This window comes from Erythrolamprus reginae, chromosome 3 (assembly GCF_031021105.1).
Source record: "Erythrolamprus reginae isolate rEryReg1 chromosome 3, rEryReg1.hap1, whole genome shotgun sequence".
In the NCBI taxonomy this organism is placed as follows: domain Eukaryota; kingdom Metazoa; phylum Chordata; class Lepidosauria; order Squamata; family Dipsadidae; genus Erythrolamprus; species Erythrolamprus reginae.
The window spans coordinates 208548872-208570412 of NC_091952.1; the positions used below are offsets into that span (position 1 = coordinate 208548872).

Here is a 21541-nt window from a genome sequence, read left to right on the forward strand (position 1 = left end):
GTATTTTTCGATGTGCCCCTGCTTACTTTAGCTGGGTGTCTGGCATTAGTTCTATGCCTTCAATACACCTGCTAGAAATATCAATACTCCTGGTGTATTTTGATCATCCCTCTTCTATTAATAGTTTAACATAATGAGACAGTTTAGTAGGACTGAAGGAGGGAAATAGGCACTACAGTATTGTATAATTAATGGTGTCTACCGCACATTAGCTGTATAGATCTCTATCAAGAATATGTAATTTCTGTTGCATGAATATCATGCCCTACTTTTTAAAATATTACAGATCAGGAAATAAGAAAGTTTTGCGAGAGTCATATGATTGTGCCTTAAGTAAAATAATTACTGAAAATAATGCGGCTATTTCTTTGACACACTCAACTACAGCAGGCCAAATTAAAACCAAAAATTTGACTATTAGGATAATTATACTATCCTGTTTCTGACATTTAAAGAATCAGTGTGATTATCTTGTTTGAACTTGAACAGGCACCAACAAAACCATGTGTAAAGAAAGACATTAATCTGTGTGTGTATGTATACCTATACCTATAAGTACAGTATATGTGTGTGAATGTTATGCACTGCACATTCATTAATACTTTCACTTACAAAATGATTTCTTGAGATTCTAATAGATGTTTGAGAGTTGCTAAACGTTATTATATTGCAGTGCTTTTCTTTTTAAAACTTTCAGTTTGTAACAAGGTTACACAGTAGTACTTCTACCTACAAACACATCTACTTACGAACTTTTCTAGATAAGAACCGGGTATTCAAGATTTTTTTTTGCCTCTTCTCAAGAACCATTTTCCACTTACAAACCTGAGCCTCTGAAACTGTAATCGGAAAAGGCAAGGAGAAGCCTCTGTGGGCCCTCTCTAGGAATCTCCTGGGAGGAAACAGGGCAGGAAAAGGCAGGGAAAAGCCTCCATGGGGCCTCTCTAGGAATCTCCTGGGAGGAAACAGGGCCTCCACTCTCCCTGTGGTTTCCCCAATCGCACGCATTATTTGCTTTTACATTGATTCCTATGAGGAAAATTGCTTCTTCTTACAAACTTTTCTACTTAAGAACCTGGTCACGGAATGAATTAAGTTGGTAAGTAGAGGTACCACTGTAATTACAAATAGTATTCAGATATGCCCTCCATTCCTTTCTGAGGAAGCTGCACTTAAGAAATTGAGATCCCGAGTTACACTTAGAGTCATCCTAATATAGAATAGAATAGAATAGAATAGAATTCTTTATTGACCCAGTGTGATTGTACAAACAAGGAATTTGTCTTTGGTGCATATGCTCTCAATTGGATATGCATTTCAATTCTCGCTCTGCAATTGAAATTACTTTGAGTTGTACTTTTCAAGGTTGGACCAGATAAATCAGTACAGTATATGTTAAGTGGACACACACGTTCCTCTTTGGACTGACAAATTCCTTTTTTAAAAAAAGACAATACAAGGATGCAGCTACAATTTTGGTTCAGTTTATATTAATACTGTTTATTTCAAAACCTATTTTAGAATTAGGACTGATAACAGACAAATCAGTGCAGTATTAGATATAAGTATTAGATAGAAGTTTGATAGTTGCCAAACCTTGTAAAATGAGTGAGAAAAATAATGATTGCATCTGTTAATAAAGTATGATTTGAAGATAGTAAATAAGTAAATAATGGTGACCAGCAAAGTTTCCGTGCAAACATCCGTAGCTGTTCACAGCTTGGGTACATCCTTGCATATTCTTAGGTTTAAAAAAAATTGCTCTCTTCCTTTTTTTATGTAAGTGAACCTTGGTTATGCCATTGTATTATCACTTTTGTAACATATTGAATGTTTGGATCCTGAAAAATGTAAAACATGATGTTCACACCAAAACTTTACCCACCACTAGAATTGACCAATAAAAAGAGGCATAAACAGGATGAACAGAGGCTGGTACTGTCTTCTGCTAACTACCCTGCAGCTACTGAAAAAGGAACCTAGGAAACAAATTGTTTATTATAAGCCAGTCCATTCCTCTAGGGGATTCATGGAGTCATGCAGTGGGACAGAACAATAACTGTACTGAAATGGTGGATAATTTTATTTGTTCCATTTGTTGGTCACAGCAGCATCACGCTGACCAATTATTCTTAAATCAGCAGGTTTTAGAGGTTAGGGCCTCCTCATAGATTGCAACACCCCAGGCAAAGTAGCCAGGACAGATTGAAATGCTTTTCAGCCTGGCAACATCAGCTGTTTTTCTCCTTGGAGATCTCCTTTTATCTGGAAATAAGAAATATATGTGATACAATAGCATGAGTGTTACATGTTGCAATTTTTTTTAAAAAAAGGCAATCAGATCACTAAAAACCTATATAGTCTTGCAAAGTCTTCTGTTTTCATCTAATTGAAATAGCAACTTTTTCTTCATGTATTAAAGCCTAGAAAAAAAGGGAGTTTCTGATCTCTTTACCAAAGGCAAAACATTCTGTAACTACTACATTAATCTTGGGCTTTTCAATGGCAAATAAATTATATACTACATTGAGAATAATGTTCTCTGTGATGTAGTTGATTAAAAGGAATGTTATAAAGCCTGGAAGAAAGACTGGAGAGGGGTAGAGACAGATAAAATTATTAAATTATCCTGCCCCTTTCCACCATTTGTGGGATTTGAATGTAGAACTTAAATTTTGCCAGGAAATTGTGCTGGAAGGAAAAACAAGGGAGATGTTTTCATTATTTGCTGCTATAAATTTGGGAACACAGGAAGTTGTTCTCAGCCTATCTTGAAATTTATTGTGCATGTGACATTCCATCCCTAATACATGTCTAGCATATACTTCCTGTCAAAAGCTACAATAAGAGAACATTTCATTAACTGTAACTATGCAAAGGAGAGGAAAGATCTGGCTTGCAACATTTCTAACCAATGTTATGGCTGTTTGTGGTTCCTGGATGATGTTCACAGAGTTTTAAGCAAAGGATACACATAGATTATCGAGATGAATAGCTCTGCCTTTAAATCCAGACCAAATATTGGGAACACAGAACTGATAAGTTTCTGTGATCTTAAAAGGTGGAACTTTTTCAAATGCAGGTCAAATTTGTCAACTAGTCAAAATGTTTACATCAGGATTAATTTTAGAATAGCAGTTGTATTAGTCTATTGCAAGATAATCTGAGATGAAGAATATGAGCATGCTGCAAAGAGAAGGGATGGGAGTGGGTGGGGAAATCCCACTGATAAATCCAATGAGATTTACAAAAATAGCCAGATATTTTTTCTAGCCTGACTTGAATTCCATTCAATGGATTTTAGAGAGGAGATCTTGGTGTACTGTGTGCAAAGGAAGAATTTGATGGCCCTTCGAACACAGATGTGAAAATTAATTGTCAGCCTTAAATTAATCTTTTTAAAAAATTAAAGTAGCTTTGGCTGTAGAAAGGAAATTGTTCAGCATCACAGCAATAACTCTTGTCTTCTTTCCTTTGGAAACTCAGCTCTTTCTTTAAGGTGCTTTTATATTGAAAAGAAATCATGAGTTCTAACTTGAGCATTGTTTGAAAGTACACGACACTGAAACTTTCAGTGAATTGACCTTAATGGTACATCTAAAGAAATAGTTATAACAACCTGTGCTTCGTGAAAATAGTTCTTCCATTATATTCCTCTGGTAAATGCATTCCTGGAAATTGAACATAGTCTGAGAGCTTCCAGAGCCATCAAGAATTAGCAAGCAATTTTATAAAGGATGAGAATCAGATTGAAAATTGATAGTCTAAAATATTACTTTTTCATATTCAAATTTCATTTGCAATGAGACAATAGCAAAGTACTTCAGAAAATGTTGCTGAGAAAACTGCATGGACTTGACTATTATCAGAAGCCAAAATTGACTCAAAGACACAAAACAAACAAACAAACAAACAAACAAACAAACAAACAAACACTTACTTTGGACCATATACAGTTCATTGAGTTAGATCCCAAGAACCAAGTTATATATCTATTGCTAATAGTAGGAAAAAATTCTTTTAAAAAGAATTTGTATTTACAGTTCCTCATTCCTCCTATAACTTCTATGCCTTGAAAATCTTATTCGGAGTACAGTATGGAGATACGTTGTTTGGACATCAGTTATAATTAATTGAAGAAGATCACTTATTTCTTAATTCCCCTAGCCCAGTGGAAATATCACTTTTACACTCAATGAAATATCTCTTCCATTCACAAAAGAGTTAATCTGGACCCAATTGTGTAAAAAGTCACTGGAATAAATCTATACTATGTAGATGAGCACAGGTTTGAATGTGATAATGTATTAAATAGGTACAATATTTATAAGATTTTAGAATTGTAAACGTGCTGAGAAATCAAAACATCGTTATGGCTCCTGTTACTGACTTTTATCCTTTTTATTTTTAAAGGAAAAGTTGGTTTTAAAATATTATTTACATTCTCTCTCTCTCTTTTTTTGCTCCATGAAAAAGGAAATATAAACAATCCTTGTGCAATTTTTAGTCTGAAAGAAATAACAAAGCAGAATCATTTGAGCTGGCCTGTCAGCTGAGATTAGGACTAAGAAATCTGCCGTTAATCAGCCCAGCTAAGCAGCAAAGGTCATAGCAGTCAATAAGAGTTATTGCAAAGGTGTTACAACATATGGCTGATCTCCTCACTCATGAGGAAAATAAAGTGGCAGACAGATAAAATTCATCTTTTTCTGCTTTCGTCATCTCATGAGTTGGTCTTTAACCACAAAGCCTTATTTCTATGCTCTCCTACGTCATTTCAGATTCCTATTTATTAGTTCTTGTTGCAGTGTTAAACATGAAAATAAATAAGGATCTGATTTGTACTTTAAAGTGTGGCTTTGCCAATGGTAAGTGCTTCACTTCGTTCCTGGAGTAAGATGAATGCATCATTTTGAATATTTCCCAGATTTTGCATGAGGATGAAGTGGAAAAAGAAATTTACTGCCTTGTGATGTTTCCCAATATTCAGTTTCTCTTATATGGTTGGGAAAAAAGACGTACTGGAAACTACTCTGATGTTTGTGTACTGCCATGCGTGTGCTATACTGAGCGAGAGAGAGAATTCACTAAACAGAGTGTATGTGATCAAAATAGTTTTGGATAGATGTGCATGTTGGTTTTGAATAGTGGTAGCCCCATAGTTTGAATCTTTGGCATCCTTTGACATTTTCTTCTGGACTGCAACACAAATCATTTATTTTAAGTCATAGGTTCTTATTGATTCAATCTGTCCTGTTATTGATAACTAACTATGGTGAGGAAGGAGATGTGCTATCTTCAGCCATCAATATACCCCAAACTCCTCTGTGGCTTCTTTTGTTTAAAAAAAAAACAGTTTTAAAATTGTCCTAATAGTAATTTACAGCAGTGTTTCCCAACCTTTTTTGAGCCGCGGCACATTATTAACATTTACTAAATCCTGGGGAACATTGAGCGGGGGCGGGTGGCGGGTGTGTGTGTGTAAAAAAAGTTTGGACAAAAAATATCTCTCTTCCTCCCTTTCGCTCTATTTTTCTCTCTCCCTCTTTCTCTCTCTCTCCCTTCCCTCCTCTTTCTTTCCCCTCTCTCTCCATCTCTTTTTGTTTCTCCCTTCCTTCCTCTCTTTTTTGCCCTCCTTCCCTCTCTCTGTCTTTCCCTCACCCTCCTTCCCCCCTCTTTCTCTCTCTCTCTTGCTTTCTCTCTCTTGCTGTCTTTCTCTCTTTCTCTCTTCCCCCTCTCTCTCCCTCTCTCTTTCTCTCTCTTGCTATCTCTCTTTCTCTCTCTCTCTCTTTTGCTTTCTCTCTTTCTCTCCCCCCTCTCTCTCCCTCTCTCTTGCTATCTCTCTTTCTCTCTCTCTCTTTTGTTTTCTCTCTTTCTCTACCCCCTCTCTCTCCTTCTTTCTCTCCCCCCTCTCTCCCTCTCTCTTTCTCTCTCTCCCTCTCTTGCTATCTCTTTCTCTCTCCCCCCCCTCTCTCCCCCCCTCTCTCTCCCTCTCTTGCTATCTCTTTCTCTCCCCCCTCTCTCCCTCTCTCTTTCTCCCAGTAGCCGTGGGGTGACAGCAGGGTGATCAGCTGTGAAGCGGAGCTCCAGAACGGAGGCACAGACGGCGGTGGCTAGACGCCGTACATTTCTGGCGTTGCGCTGGGCATGGACGTGGGGCTTGAGCCTCCATCCTGGTCCAGCCAGCAGGCAAGTGCCAGTCACGCAATTCCAGCATTTCCAGCCGCCGCCGTCGGTGCCTCTGTTCCTCTGTTCCGTAGCTCCGCCTCACAGCTGATCACCCTGACGTCGCCCCACGGCTACTGGGAGAAAGAGAGAGGGAGAGGGGGGTAGAGAAAGAGAAAGCAAGAGAGGGGGAGAGAGAGAGGGACCACCCTGCCACCGCCCCACGGCATGGCTCCTGCCCGCTGCTGCTACCGCCGCCATCACCCTCCCGCTGCGCGCCGCCCTCCCACTGCCGCTGCCCTCCCACCAAGCCCCAAAGCTCACCTGCTGACAGGGAAGCTCCAGCCGGGCGGGGCGCCGCAGCTGCTGGAAAACTTGGAAGGCGCAAAGAAGCAAGCTCAGTTTCCGGTCTCACAACTTTTTTCTCTTCGCAAAAAGTTGCGAGACCAGAAGCTGAGCTTATTTCTTCGCGGCACACCTGACCATGTCTCGCGGCACACCAGTGTGCCGCAGCACACCGGTTGGGAAACACTGATTTACAGGATTGTCTTTGAGCTACTTCAGTGAGCTAATAGGGAGATAAAGACTCTAGTTCTCCTTCTAATAATTGGATGCTCTGTGATTTATCATTCTTGTGATAACTGTTTCATGGATGCATTCATCACCTGCACTCATAATTCCAAATTTCCACTGGTCCCAATATTTTTCAACTTGTTGTGTGGATTTTAACTCCCAGAAATCCCTGGCATTGTTTAGCCAGCATACTTCTAGGAATTGAAGTGCATATATTTTCAAATTGCCAACATTGTCTTAGTCTATGATAAGGTACATGGGCTCATAAAATGATTGACAAAATCTCTATACTATACTATACACTTTCTATTGGGAAACAGCATGATCTTCTGCTGTCTCTTCTGCTCACAACCTTTCTCTTTTACCTACATCCAGACTTCCAGCTGCTTCTGTGATATGTTTGCCTGCATGACTCACCCAAATCTTACTTTCAACGTGTCCAAACAAGATCTCCATTCTAAGCTGTGACCTTGCCTTGGATGTTGATGTCTCCAGCATAATCTGATAGGAATTTTCTAAAGCTGCCCTAGCTAGCCTACAGATAGAAAATGTTGAGCTTTAAAGATTGTAGAGAAGCTGGTGACCTGGAAATATTTCTCTCCTGCAGGATCTATCTTGCTGTACTTTGTTCTTCTCTATCTTCCGGGAAGCATCCTAACTGTTGACAAGGCTGGCCCAAGATTTTTCTTCTGAATGAGATGGAGCAGTGAATAGCATCACACAAGGAAACAATGGACATTTTTTTCCTCATATGAGCCAGCTCACCCAAACATCATTTTCCATCCCTAGCAACAGAGTAAGAAAAATAATAATTAACAATTGCTAAACTTTTATGTTTCTCTAAGTTTGTATTCTTGGGGAAATGCCTCAGTCTACTTAACAGGTACTGGTTCTTTAGCTGCATCAGGCTTTTCTCCATGATGAAGCTTCTAATACTTAAGGTAGCTTCATGCTTCAGGAAGCGATCATTTTGCCCAGTTATTCAAGCACTCCTAGAAAGTGGATTGTGTGAACTGGAGAACATATTGGTCACAGGCAAGACTACTCATGACAAATGGAGGCCCAGGATATGTGACCCAAGATAAGTTTGAGGAATCCAGTCTGAGTTGATCACTGGGACCAGAGGTTTATTCTTCCACTAATCTGAAAGCTTGGAAAAATAAACCTCTAGTCCTGGTGACCAACTCAGATTGGGTCTTCCAAAGCCATTTATTTACATTAAGGGAAAATTGTTATTCATGGACTAAGGAAATTCTTGCTTTCCTACTTAACTTTTGAACATATACTTTTTTCTGTATATATTTAATGACAATTATTCACAATAACTTCTCTTATTTGACCCTTCTTAGGATCAGGAGACGGTGTAGTCACACTCTTCTCATACTCAACATTTCTAAATGAATGTAGTATTTGAAGAGCTTTTCTATAAAATGCTCTGTAATTGTATCCTTTAAATCCAGTAGGACTCCCACCGGAAGTTATTTTTTATTTCCTATATTGTCTTTAAGACTCACTGTGCTCTCTGTTACTGTAGAATATTCATATGCAGTTGAGGCACAGAACAGCATGGAAACAACCTCTTTGGTCTCAGTTTGGGGGGGGGGGTTGCAGCTTAACTACAAACTCTAAAAGAGGGAGTGAAATAGAAACCCCAAGGCAAAGTTACTGAGACACATTCAGCATCAACAGATTAAATGTTCAGCTAAAACGATCCTTCAATTTCCCCTAAACCCTGAGCAGGATATGGGTGCCTGTAAAAAAACATGAGTCTCGCTGCTGAATAGATAATGTAACCCTGGCCTTTGAGATATAACCTCTCTGCAATAGGATTACCTACGTTCTGAAATATCAGTTTTACCTGTACTGTAGGTCATCTTAAATCCAGAAGAAGTCATGTGGTGATGTAGGCAAGAGGGCTTCATCTAGAATGCCAATTGTATTTTTTCTCAGTGAAGGAAGATCTAACAGGTAGGATTCATCTTTTAATCACTGCTTACTTAGAATAGTATGAGTGAGGCTGTGTTAGAAAGCCAGCTGGGTGACTTTGGGCAAGTCACTTTCTCTCTCAGCCCAAACTATCTCACGGGTTTGCTGCTATGGGAAAAATAGGAGAAGGAAGGTGCATTGGATATGTTTGCTGCTTTGAGATACTGTACAGTGATACCTTGTCTTACAAACTTAATTGGTTCCGGGACAAGGTTCTTAAGGTGAAAAGTTTGTAAGACAAAACAATGTTTCCCATAGGAATCAATGGAAAAGCGATTAGTTTAGTTTAGTTTAGTTTAATCAGATTTGTATGCCGCCCCTCTCCGCAGACTCGGGGTGGCTCACAGCAATAACAATACAATGTAAAACAAATCTAATATTTAAGTTAATTTAAAAAACACCACAAATTAAAACCAATCATACATACTAGCGTACCATGCATAAATTTTATAAGCCTAGGAGGAGGGAACATGTCAATTCCCCCATGCCTGATGACAGAGGTGGGTTTTAAGGAGCTTACGAAAGGCTAGGAGGGTGGGGGCAACTCTGATATCCGGGGGGGAGTTGATTAATGCATGCAAGCCCAAAATTCACCCCTTTTGCCAGCTGAAGCGCCCATTTTTGAACTGCTGGGATTCCCTTGAGGCTCCCCTCCATGGGAAACCCCACCTCCGGACTTCCGTGTTTTTGTGATGCTGCAGGGGAATCCCAGCAGGGGAATCCCAGCATCACAAAAACGAGTGCTTTGCTGGCAACGGAAGTCCGGAGGTGGTGTTTCCCAGTGAAGGGAGCATCAGTGAAATCGCAGCATCACAAAAACACCGAAGTCCTTGAAACCCCACCTCCGGACTTCTGTGTTTTTGCGATGCTGCAATTTCGCTGAGGCTCCCCTCACTAGGAAACCCCACCTCCGGACTTCCATTGCCAGCAAAGCGCCCGTTTTTGTGCTGCTGGGATTCCCCTGCTGGGATTCCCCTGCACCATTGCAAAAACACGGAAGTCCGGAGGTGGGGTTTCCCATGGAGGGGAGCCTCAGGGGAAAAACGGGTGCTTTGCTGGCAATGGAAGTCCGGAGGCTGGGCATCCCAGCGGCAGCGGGGGGTTTGTAAGGTGAAAATAGTTTGTAAGAAGAGGCAAAAAAATCTTAAACCCCGGGTTTGTATCTTGAAAAGTTTGTATGACAAGGTATCACCGTATTTGTTAAAACGATAAAGGCAGGATACTCATAATAAACAAACCAGAAAGCACAACTGATGAAAAGTGTAGACTTTTGTTCAGAATGAACTTTGAAGACAACTTTCCCATGATTTTAGAACAATTTCATTGGCTATCAATTTATTTCCGAGAAGGTTTTGGGGGGAGGAAAGAGAGCCTTTTATATTTTAGACCAGTGTGTCTCAAACTCAACAAGTTAAAAGATGCTTGGATTCCCATAATTTCTCAGCCAAGCTGGGGAATTCTGGGAGTCGAAGTGCACACATTTTGAATTTGCTGAGGTTGAGAAATGCTGATTTATACAACTTGAGTTGCTTGTCAACTAAATTGGCAGGTATTTGAAAACTGAGTTTTTTCAATAAAAATATCCCAGTTCTGGATTTACTTTCTAAGAGGCAAGTTCGTTTTTTCGCTTGCACTCCAGGAAACACAGATCACAACCGACAAACCTTAGAAAGCAAAGCAAAGCAAAGCACACCAAACCAAACCAAACCAAACCATTCAATCCTGGTATGTTATTACGTTGTCATTTCTTCATTTTATGGTATACGTACAGTATTTTATATTATCTCAGTACCTAGACTGCTTAGGGTATTGCATATGTACCAGTAAGATCAGATTCAAGTTCTCACTTGGTGATGGAGGGTCCTGGGGAGATTATGAGCCACACACTTCGTGGTGTTTGTTTATTTGTTTGTTTGTTTGTTTGTTTGATTGATTGATTTATATGCTGCCCTTCTCCTTGTGGACTTGGGACAGCTTTCTTTTTTGCTTTGAAGTTAGGAGTCCCATAGAAGCGATTTTCAGCTCTCAGAAAAAAAACAGGATATTTAGTGGCAAAGGTTTATGATTCCGTACAGCAAACATTAGTTTAATGCCAGAAACATGTGGCCTGATATTGCAAAGACTGGTTCAGTTCACAGAGACCTGGGATTTGGTAGAACAAACAGAGGCTTCGTTTGCAGGCATTTGCGATTTTACACCCAAGCACTGGCTTAACTCACCAAAAGATGCACTTTCATCCAACTAAAACTCCTTTAAAAGGGACAAGATTTTGATATTATAGGAAAGAGCAGGTTATTATTTTCATTTTGAAGTACAGTTTCAGGTTCAGTTAGCTTTCATGGGAGAGGACCAGAAGAACTGCAACAGGTTGAATGAGTTGATTGCAGATTGGTTGTTGTAGAGGAGCAAAAATAAATTTTGCACCCCCCACCATAAGAACAGAAAAATGATTGTAATGAAATGCCATCCTATTAAACCAGATGCTTGCTTTCCGTCTCACCAGCTTTACTTACTGACCTACATTTCCCCCTCTCATTTTAAGTCCCGGAGAGCAGATGCCATGGTCCTGACTCATTCATGCTGTGTAATTTGATCAAGGGTATAGTCAAAATGTTATTTTATACTTCCGATACAGGATTTGCTAATGGCACTTGTTGTATCACAGTGACAATATCAGATCCTGGAAATCCTAGTCATCTAATTGCTATATTGAGGGGGGGGGGGGATTCATTTGTTTGTAACTGCTTAGGATATATCCAACACACCCAACAACTCATGAGATTTTGCTAGGGGAACCCAGAGCTTGGTAATCCCTTGGCTCTTCTCAGGTTTTGCAGCCACTACTTCCACTAGCAGTTGACGTATCTTGTGATTAGCCCTTGTGTCAGACTCACTATAATAGCAGCCAAAACATCTCTCTCCCTCCCCCACCTCTCTCTCCCTCTGTGATGACAGCAACATATCTAGGATACATTCTATTGGAAAATACACCTGGAAATATTAGATTATTGGTAGTTCCACTGATTTTCCCAATTGTGCATCGTATCAGTTAAGCATATCCATTACTACAACTGATGTTCAGCTCCAATACAACTCTATTCTCTTAAACCCCATAATGATGGTCTTCATTGTAATGTTTTTGTAAAAATCACTTAAATCAAAGGTAAAGCCTATGGCCCAGAGCAGTGATGGCGAACCTCTTTTCCCTCGGGTGTCGAAAGAATGCATGTGCGCTATTGCACATGTGTGAGTGCCCACACCCATAATTCAATGCCTGAGGAGGGCGAAAACAGCTTTCCCCTCCTGAGGCCCTCTGAAGGCTGGAAACAGCGTGTTTCCCAACTTCTTGTGGGGCTATTAGATTTGTGTTTCACCCTCCCCAGGTTCCAAAGGCTTCACTGGAGCTAGTGGAGACTAAAATTGCCCTCCCCCATCCCCCTGGAGGGTCACTGGAAGCCAAAACTGCTGAGCTAGGGCAACGGTTCACGTGCCAGCAGATATAGCTCTGTGTGCCACCTGTGGCACCCACACCATAGGTTCATCATCACTGGCCCAGAGGAAGACAATGTGATATCTCCCCAAAAATTTGAGTTACAATTCATGTAATCCATTGCCCCCTGCGCTGCTGCTTGGGCCTGCTTGGGATTGAACTCTAAACTTTCTGGAATAGAGCAATTTGTGTTCTCCTTCAGACTCCCCAATTTTTTTGCTGTGCCTCATGTGTCCAAAATGTTTAAATTGTAAGTTTTACTGGGTCAGAAGAGGAAAATATACTTAAAATACTGTAGTAATTATATAACAGGTGTTTCATAAACCTAATATAATTTACAAAAAAAATATTTTTTTCTCCTGGGCATATTGTTTTATTCATATGCACCAAATACAAATTCCTTGTATGTCCAATCATACTTGGCCAATAAAAAATTCTATTCTATTCTATTCTAATTCTATTCTATTCTAATTCATTCCATTCCATTCCATCCCTCCCCTTCCCTGCCAATAATTTTAAATGCAATTTCCGACATGCTACTTTAGGACTAATTCATTCCTACCCTAATAATTTATAATAATAATAATAATAATAATAATTTATTGGATTTGTATGCTGCCCCTCTCCGTAGACTCAGAGTATGCACAAACCTCACCCTTTTATGTAAATGTGCACAACACAAAAGACACAACTAAACAAAAAGTTTTAAAAAGTTTGCTTATGCTTATGCTTACTGCTTTAAACCACTTCCTCTGAAATCAGGCAATTAAAAATAACTTGGTGTTGGTTACATCATACAGCACAGATCATTCCAGTGATTTAATCAGGAATACTACTATAGTGATTTATAGAGTGCTTATCCATGGGATTTCACATAGCAGGCACAAAAAGTACAAATCGTATCAGCTTTTCCCAATCTGGTATTGGGTACTGGTTCCCATAATTCCACTTAGCAGATGGCTGGACATTGTAATCCAACACATCTGGAAGATACCTAATTGGGAAAGGCTGATGTTACAGTACAGTAATGCTTCATCCTCGGTCCTAAAAATATGCATACCATAGATAAGAGGCAATTCAGTCTCATTTCCTGGTCAGATAACAGCACGGTTACCATTTCATTCACTTTGAAAATTGGAGCATCTTTCTAACCATCTACTGAATCCTAGCTAGAGAATTCTGGAAATTGGTGTCTTTCCATCTTAAAGTGGTCAGGGTTAAAAAACGTTGCTCTACTGCAAGACCATGGAAATCATATTCACTATTTCTCAGATACCCTGGACTGCACAAAGATTGCCCTTTTAATAAGTTCGCTAATCAGAATTGCTAAAAATAAATTATCTCAACTAGAAACAAACATGTTTTAATGTGGTATGTAAAAGTTATGTTTTTAAAAGAAATTATAGAATTTTAAAATAGGGAAATGAATAGTTGGCCTTTTCCATATCAAATAGTCAGTGCTTCAGTCTAGTAACAGAGCCAAATCCAGGGGGGAAAAGCAGGCCCACAATACTTAAAAGTTCCTCCTTTTCCTCTGCAACTCCCTGTTTTTTAAAGAACACCTGTTTGGATGGAATGGCACTTTTGTTGAACTGTATAATTTGGGAGGTGGTGGCTGAAATAATTGAAGATTGCCTCCCTGTGGTAAGGAGATTTTTCTAGATACCAATATTTTCCATGGCTGGAAGGAAGCCAAGTTTTCTCTTCATTGATTGACCAATGTAGAGCTAGGTCTATACTTGTTCTTGAAGACCAGAGATGTACATTGCTTTCTATACCATATTTCTGATTAATTCAGTGATATTGAGGAAGGGAAGATTTGGTGACTTATATTCTACCATCTTTCCTTCAAAGAACAGAGAAAAACCAAAGCTTACTGTTCAAAGCAGTTTTCTAGCTAATGAGTAAATTAACCAGATTTCTTTAACTTCAGCCCCTTACTAATTATTTTTTGGCCAGACTAAATCTATATTCTCACCAGTCCTCCAACAAGCTACTTAGGATTTTTTATTCACAGGAGACGCAGATGTCTGTCTGTCTGTCTGTCTGTCTGTCTGTCTGTCTGTCTGTCTGTCTGTCTATCTATCATCTATGAATGATGTAGTTTGTTCAAGAGTCTTAACTTGGAATTAATGTGAGAGACTACATAAATATTACTCCAAAATGTTTATTGTACAAAAATTAATTCTAGAAAATAATATAAGACAGCTTCACTTTTTCAAGATTCCTACAGACATTGCAATAGATAACATTTCATTTTGTTTCAGAACACATTCAGTCATATAAAAATATAATTATTTACATCACATCTACATCCTTAAACAAGGCTATCAATTTGTTTTTCATCAAAAGGCACTTGAATGGTATTGCTCATTTGAGGAGAGTTGCTCATGGTATTGCATTTCCTTTGTGCAATTAGGAAAATAAAGCTTTATAGATATCCATTGTTATCCCCCCCCATCCCTCACTCTTGCACTTATTCCCATTTTAAGTTCACAAGCCCAAGTTTTTGTTGCAAAGAAAGGAAATATCATCAGAAAAGTTTGTCACGGCAGTTTTACAAAGGCACATTCTGTTAAAACATGACAAACAGCTGGGCATACATTCTTCTGCTCCTTTGAAATGATGCAATTGTCAGACATTTCAGATCACTCATCAAGAAGCACGCTATGCTAAAAATATTTGACATTGATTGACTTCATGTAGAAGACACCGACAAGAACTTGTGATACTTGGTATGTAGCAATTTTTGGTGATTTGGGTCATTTGGCTGGAATGGTCATTTTAACTGTGATACATTCTTATAAAAAATAAATTTGGCGTTTGCATCTTCTGCTATATGTCTTGTTACTTTTGTGTAACAGAAAAGTCACGCTTAAACAAGTGAACTTTTTTTTTTTTTGCACCTCTTGGGAAACAGATGAACAAATACATGGAAAGGTGTGGATGTCTCTTTCATTTGTGGCAAAGGCATGAAAACAGGTAAATTCAGTGAGCTACACAGCAGCCAGATTCCTCATGTTTGTGCAGAAGAGACATTCGAGAGAAAGTTTTGGAACAATTTTTGCACTGGTATTTCTTCACATCCGAATGGGTCTGCAGATGGGCCCTCAAATTGGACCTGTCTGCAAATGCTCGGTTGCAATGAGGGCACGAAAAAGGCTTCTCTCCTGAAAGGAAGGGAAGAAGGAATTTAGTCACTTGAATGCTACAATAATTAAAACGTGTATATTAAGTGGGCAAACTATTAGCATAGCAGCAGGAGGAGATGGGTTGATTCTAAATGCCACCAGAGGTTTTCTTCTTTACATTGTGGGCAACTCAGAGCTTGCAGAAAATCATGATGCATTGAATGACAAGTCACTAACCTATTCTATTTCAGCAGGTGCAGCCAGCACCCTGAAGGTTGGGCTCCACCCAACATTTCCATGTGTTTCCTCCATTCATTTACTGTATCCTGTGCAACGCCTTTTGCTGCCCAAGGCTGTGATTTGTATGCTGTTGATGTGGATGGCAGAGGTCCCATCAGATTTAATGCTTTAGTATTCTGCTTTTGTGAAACCCAACTTATAGATTCACATAGGATGCGACTTGCAGTGTGTCTTGTGAAAAAAACCACGACGAATAAAAGTTTGCACCTAATTGAACAGTTCACTTCTGTCCCCTAGCTTGAATTGATATAATTTAATGCAGAATTCGGTTGGATTCAGCCAATCCCCTTTGGAAATTCCCTCAGACTGTGTTTGATGGAGTTTGCTGCCATGTGAGCCTTGCATTATAAACTTGGGGAGTTTAATTAGAATTGTTAAAGGCAATCTGAGATTAGTTATTTCTACATAAACCAGTATTTATTCTGCTTTAGGATTAATTGTGCTGTCCGTATGTCCAAAGTTGTATAAAACCTAAAGTCAGAGACTTAATCCCAGCTAACTGCACTTAAGATCCTTTTTTAGGCTGCAATCCTAAATCAGAAACAATTGCAGTCTTCATCTCATTTATCTGACCAAATATTTAATGTCAAGCAAAAACTCATTTCTAAAGAAAGTTCAAGGGGGGGAAAAACAACCTTCTATGTCCATATGCTGACTAATGGGCTTTGCTATATGCACAACTCTTGACTGTGCAGATTCTTGTTGGAAACTTGATCTCTTTGCCTCCTATTCCCTCTGTGTCTGCTTCTTTTCCCTTATTCCTACGTGGATCATGTTGCAAGGCATTTTTATGGCCAGCTGGATCGCTGCCTTTTGACATCTTGCTGAAAATTTCAGAGAAGCTAGAAGTGGTCAAAATTTGACTCACTCACATAAGTTTTTTTTTAAAGGAGGAGTGCAATAGAAAATGCCCACAAAACATCTAAAAGACCAACATGGAATTAATGCCTATGTAACTACAATAACTGAAGAAGATAAAAAAAGTAGTCAATGTGTCAATATGGTCAATACAGAGAACGGTTATACAGCTCTATATCCCACGTATGTGCAAAATCGTATTTCCCTCTTACCAGTGTGGGTCCGGATATGTCCTTGTAGTAGCCAGGGTCGAGAGAAAGCCTTGCCACAAATCTTGCAAACACAAGGTAGCGTGTGGGTCCTGATGTGCATCTTTAGAGCCCCCAGGCTCACGTATTCCTTATCACAGTATTTACAGCTGAAGGATTTCCTAGACTGGGCATCACAGTGCAACTGCTTGTGTTTCGCAAGTCCCGAGAAAGTTGAATAGGTCTTATTGCATAAACTACACTGAAATTTTTCAGCTTCAATTGCATGTGGGTGGGAAAGCTTGGACTGGATTCTCTCCTCTTCATCACTAATGGGGCTTTCTGAGCCACTGTGATCTTTGGACGAAGTGTCAGAATGGGGGTGTGGGCTGACTCTTCCCAAAGATGAAGGATATCCAGAAAGAGGAGAAAGATCACTGGGTAAGGGGGAAGGCAGCAGCCCACTTGTAGTCCAGACTGTGATTGGGTTGTATGCAACCGAACTCAGGATTTCTGGTTGTGGAATTATCGGCATTGGGTAGCTCTCATAAAGGTATGGAGAAATTATCACTGGAAAGAAGACAAAGAGAGGAAAACCATTAGAAAATGAAGGCGATAGATAACAGCTATACCACCCAGACTTACCCAGATGGGAAATGATGACATTGCCACAACACTGACAAACATACGTTTTTAAAAATGTAGGGAGTTCAAGGAAAGCATTCCTTCACATATGTAAGTTTACAGGGTGCACCATAAACTGAGTAGGTCCGATTTGGTCCAAGCAATAGTTGTCTCCCAGTTTGGTCAAGAAACCCAGCAGTAATATCCGAGTTTATCCTTCTAGGTTTCCAAACTTCTCTTGTGCAGCAAAGATCAAAACGCAATTTTAGCAGTTACGCCAAAAAAAAAAAAAGTAGACGCTACAAAAGTTGGCGCCGACACGTTTGTAAATAGGACGAAAAGAAAGCACTGCCCAAGGGGACGAAAAAGTATGCTAAAGTGCACATGGGCAGTTTGGTGCAAACAGATTGGGAGGTTTAACGCCCGTTACCCCAAACGGAGACCGACTTCCAGCTTCCATTCAAAGATTTCCCCTCTGGCGTTACCTGTATGTGTATCCAGTTCACTATAGTTGGGCTTTTTGGACGCGTTGAAATGTTTCTTCACCAAGAAGGACCGGGGCATTTTGAAACCCAAGGATTGCTTCCCCCTTTCCCGGATTTTCCTCTCGCTGCGGAATAACGGTTCCAAAGGCTTTTTGAGCAGCGAGGACGGAGAAGAATCACTGCAGGGACATTGGTCCTAGAACATCTCCTCCTCTCTTTGCCCCATGCAGCAAAAATTACGTAGTGCAAAGAAGTCCTTGAAAAGTGCAGTAAATACCCCACTCATCAGGTGCAAGAGGGGAGGGTCCGGGAACGCCGTTTCAGCCAATCCGGAATTCGCTCGTTCTCTCTCTCTCTCTCTCTCTTTGACAAACTCCAGCTTCTTCGGGTCGGGGATTTCTCCCGGCTCTTAGGAGGGAAGATCCAATCCCTTGGAGCTGCTCGGGACTTGGATCAAGTTTCAGCTCCTCCCCTGCGCGATGGCTGCAAAGGAGAGAGGAAGACGCTCCTCTCCAGCGGAGTCTCTCTGCCCTGCTCCTCCCAGGCGAATTCCCCTTGAGGATTTGTGTGTGTGTTGCGTGTGTAGCGGCGCTGAAGAAAAGGGTCTTTTTGTCCGCACTCCCGGAGCTGCGGAGTTCTGCGAAGTTTCTTCCAGCGGCGCGCCTGCCTCCCAGATGTGCGCGAGGCAAGGCGCAGGAGAAACGCTTTCCTCGGCTGAGCAAAGAAGGCAGAGAGGAGACTTCTAGTAGCGATCCAGTTGAAGACGTTAACGAGCTTTGTGAGGGCGCTTCAAACCTATTTGGGGAATCGCTGAAAAACGTTGCATGGCTTTTAAGGGCATGCTCCACACTTCCCTTTTGAATCACAAGAATAGCCCCGGTGTCACCCTAAAGGTAGCCAGGCATATGAACCTGAAGATAACTTAAATGCTTAAGTTGGATCCGGGTTGTCTTGGATGTCTTTGGGTGTGTGGGGTATTCCCTTAAAAGCCAAGATAAAACCTACAAGACTTGGTTCTGCATAAGCTTTGTGCTTGGAACAAAACACTCCCAAATGCCAAGCATTGATTACTTGAGAGAAAAATCTCCTCGGAAAAGAGTTGGATTTTGATTCTGAGCAAAAGTGCTCACGTACAGAAGCCCTTTCTATTTTTGAGTTTTCTTACTGCAAGGAATTATGCATTTCCTTCCTGGAGGAAATTGAGTCATTCCTTTAAATACCCTAATACCGAATGAAATATGTGCAGCCAAATGCTCCAGTTAGCCCAGAGAGCCTGTGTGGAATAGAGGAAAGCTAGCCAACTCCCTCTTAATACCATTTTTTTCCTGGCTCAGCTTTTTCTAAACTTGTGCCCTGCAGATGTGTTGGAAGTAGGTTTTGGATATCTGGAAGGCAACAAAGAGAAGGCAGATCCAGACCTATTTCCCCAAAAAACATAATGCCCTTTAAACCTTGTGAATACTTCATCCTCACATGATGCAAAACCTGGTTGTTCCTGAAATGGTCCCTGCAAATTATATGCAATTTAAGCCATATAAGCATTTGCCCATTCTGTTTATAACTGAAATTTCTTTCCAGTTCTATATTTTTATGTATGCAAAATTCAGTCTAAAATTGCATTTTTACATACACTGTTATCACAACTGTCAGTAGAACAAGGGATGTAAAGTGGAAGTAGAAGGTGGAAAATTACACAGAGACCACCCCAGCCTCCTTTGCAACAGGTGTTGGAGATATGGCGGGGGGGGGGGGGGAGAGAATCTGTGGTTCTGTTAAGACTTGTAAGAGCAAAGTGCTTTGTCAAGCTGCATAACTTCTTTATCTGGGAGATGCCAAAACAAGTGCAGCAGTGGAGTTAATCTGCTTTCATGTAGAGATCCAACTGTTAACAGATTCCAAGAAAGTCTTACATTGATGTTGTTGTTGAAAGAACACCTATGCTGAAAAAAATGTGATTGGTTTGCTAGCACCAAGTGGAATAGTTACTATGTTTTAAACAATGATATAATGTGGCTTTTGCTTTGATGCAATGAAATCAAGGAAATAACTGGAGATGCTTTCCTAGGAATGTTTTCTTCTAGATAAATAAACTTGCAATCAAAGGCATTGTAGAGTAGAGTAAACAATCTGGTGCCCTCCAGATGTTATGGAGGATAGTTTTCTCAATCGCTTATCACGGAGTGGCGCTTTGCGGGGAGTTGCAGTCCAAATAACAGGAGCACATTAGAAGGACTTATCTCTGTTTTAGTGATTCAACTAATTTCCTTTTGCTTCTAGGCTGCTATTCCTGCATAACAATTGTTAAAATGTTACTTCATTTCCTGCCCCCTATGAAGTCTTCCTTCTTACTGCTGCTTTCTTTGCTATTGATCTCTTAAATTTGGTTTGTTTCATACAATTCATTTTTCCAGACAAAACTATTCATAGTGAAATGGAAATATTCCAAAGGAGCGTCTGGAACTTTGCCTTACAATGCTAAACCTGGATAATCAATAATCAGGAATCTGATAGCATTTTTTTTCAAATAACACATATTACAAATGCTACCAGAGTCTTCCTTATTTTTTTTTGCTAACTCAGGCAAACGTGGCTGTCTACCTACAGCACAGGTGTCAAACTTGCGGTGTCACATTGCTGTCATGTGATGTCTTGTAATGTTTTTTCCCTTCATTGAACTGGGTTGGGCTAGCCTGCATGTGATACATCCGGCCCGTGGGCTATCAGTTTGACACTACTGTCCTTCAGGGCCAACCATGGGTAGGAGTACATTGGGGTTTCTTGGCATAGGGATTGTTCTATGTTTGTTATATTGCAAGTCCTACTCTGGAACTTCTTCTCTGTGTACCATGGTCTTCCTAATGTAGTTGTAGTCAACCATGGGATCAGAGAACATCATTAAATCCATGACAAATATCCCAACTTGATTTTTTCCAAAAAAAACCCCTGATTGCTGCAGGGTCTTACTAGTAAAAGGGATAGTATTACCAGTAATTGTTGACACATACTGTATTTCAGCAGTAGATCTTGATTAAACTAAAGAACAATTACAAAATATTTTTAAAAATATTTTAAATTGTAAATTATTAGATTTGTTATGAACTGTTTTATTCTGTTGTGAGCCGCCCCGAGTCTACGGAGAGGGGCGGCATACAAATCTAATGAATAAATAAATAAAATAAATAAATAAAAAGCAATAAGGGGAGAAAAAGATTTTTAGGAAAAATAGCATGAGGACTTCAGGTTACAAATATTTTGTGTGTGGAGTATTGGACAGACTTATAGAATATACTATGTGAATTTATCTCAGTGGCAGATTATTTTTTCATAAAATGTAGCAAAAATCACTTAACAGATGGTGTGAAATTCCCCAGCAGATGATCAACATCGAAGCAAAGCATGTTCTGTCATGTGAAAAGGCCTGAAACACTTGCTCTTTTCTAAATTTCCACAGCTATTTGATTTCCTTTCAGTGCAGAAAATGACGTTGATTCTAGCCTTTGTGAGTATCATTCCTACAATGTGACAACGTTCATCTCTACCAGCTGATGATTAATCAGTGTCCATATGATCCAGAAGACAGTAAGAGCCTTATTCTCTACAGCCTCATGCTTGATGTAGTTGCACCAGAACATCAGCATAGGAGAAATGTGGTGAAGAAGGCCATTGGGCTTCTCCAGCCAGACTTCTGTATAAATCATAAGGTCCTGACATGTCGGGCAAGTGGTGGGGGTAAAATGAATG

At 40.0% G+C, this 21541-nt stretch overlaps 1 protein-coding gene across 1 annotated transcript; it reads right to left on the bottom strand.

Moving 5' to 3' along the window:
- Positions 1–14365: 14365 nt before the first annotated feature.
- SNAI2 (snail family transcriptional repressor 2) lies at positions 14366–18273 on the bottom strand. Its single transcript, XM_070749154.1, has 3 exons — positions 17801–18273; positions 16716–17261; positions 14366–15384 (listed from the first exon to the last, which is right to left on the bottom strand). Exons 1-3 carry the CDS (start codon positions 17877–17879, stop codon positions 15203–15205), a joined length of 807 nt encoding a protein of 268 aa, XP_070605255.1. The 5' UTR covers positions 17880–18273; the 3' UTR covers positions 14366–15202.
- Between the last annotated feature and the right edge of the window lie 3268 nt (positions 18274–21541).

Bases quoted from the DNA above. Each gene is read 5' to 3' on its own strand.
- SNAI2 (XM_070749154.1), bottom strand. From the start codon at position 17,879: ATGCCCCGGTCCTTCTTGGTGAAGAAACATTTCAACGCGTCCAAAAAG. The intron at 17,262-17,800 runs GTAACGCCAGAG...TCTTCTTTCCAG, and splicing joins TGAACTGGATACACATACAG to TGATAATTTCTCCATACCTT. The intron at 15,385-16,715 runs GTAAGAGGGAAA...CCTTCCTTTCAG, and splicing joins ACATATCCGGACCCACACTG to GAGAGAAGCCTTTTTCGTGC.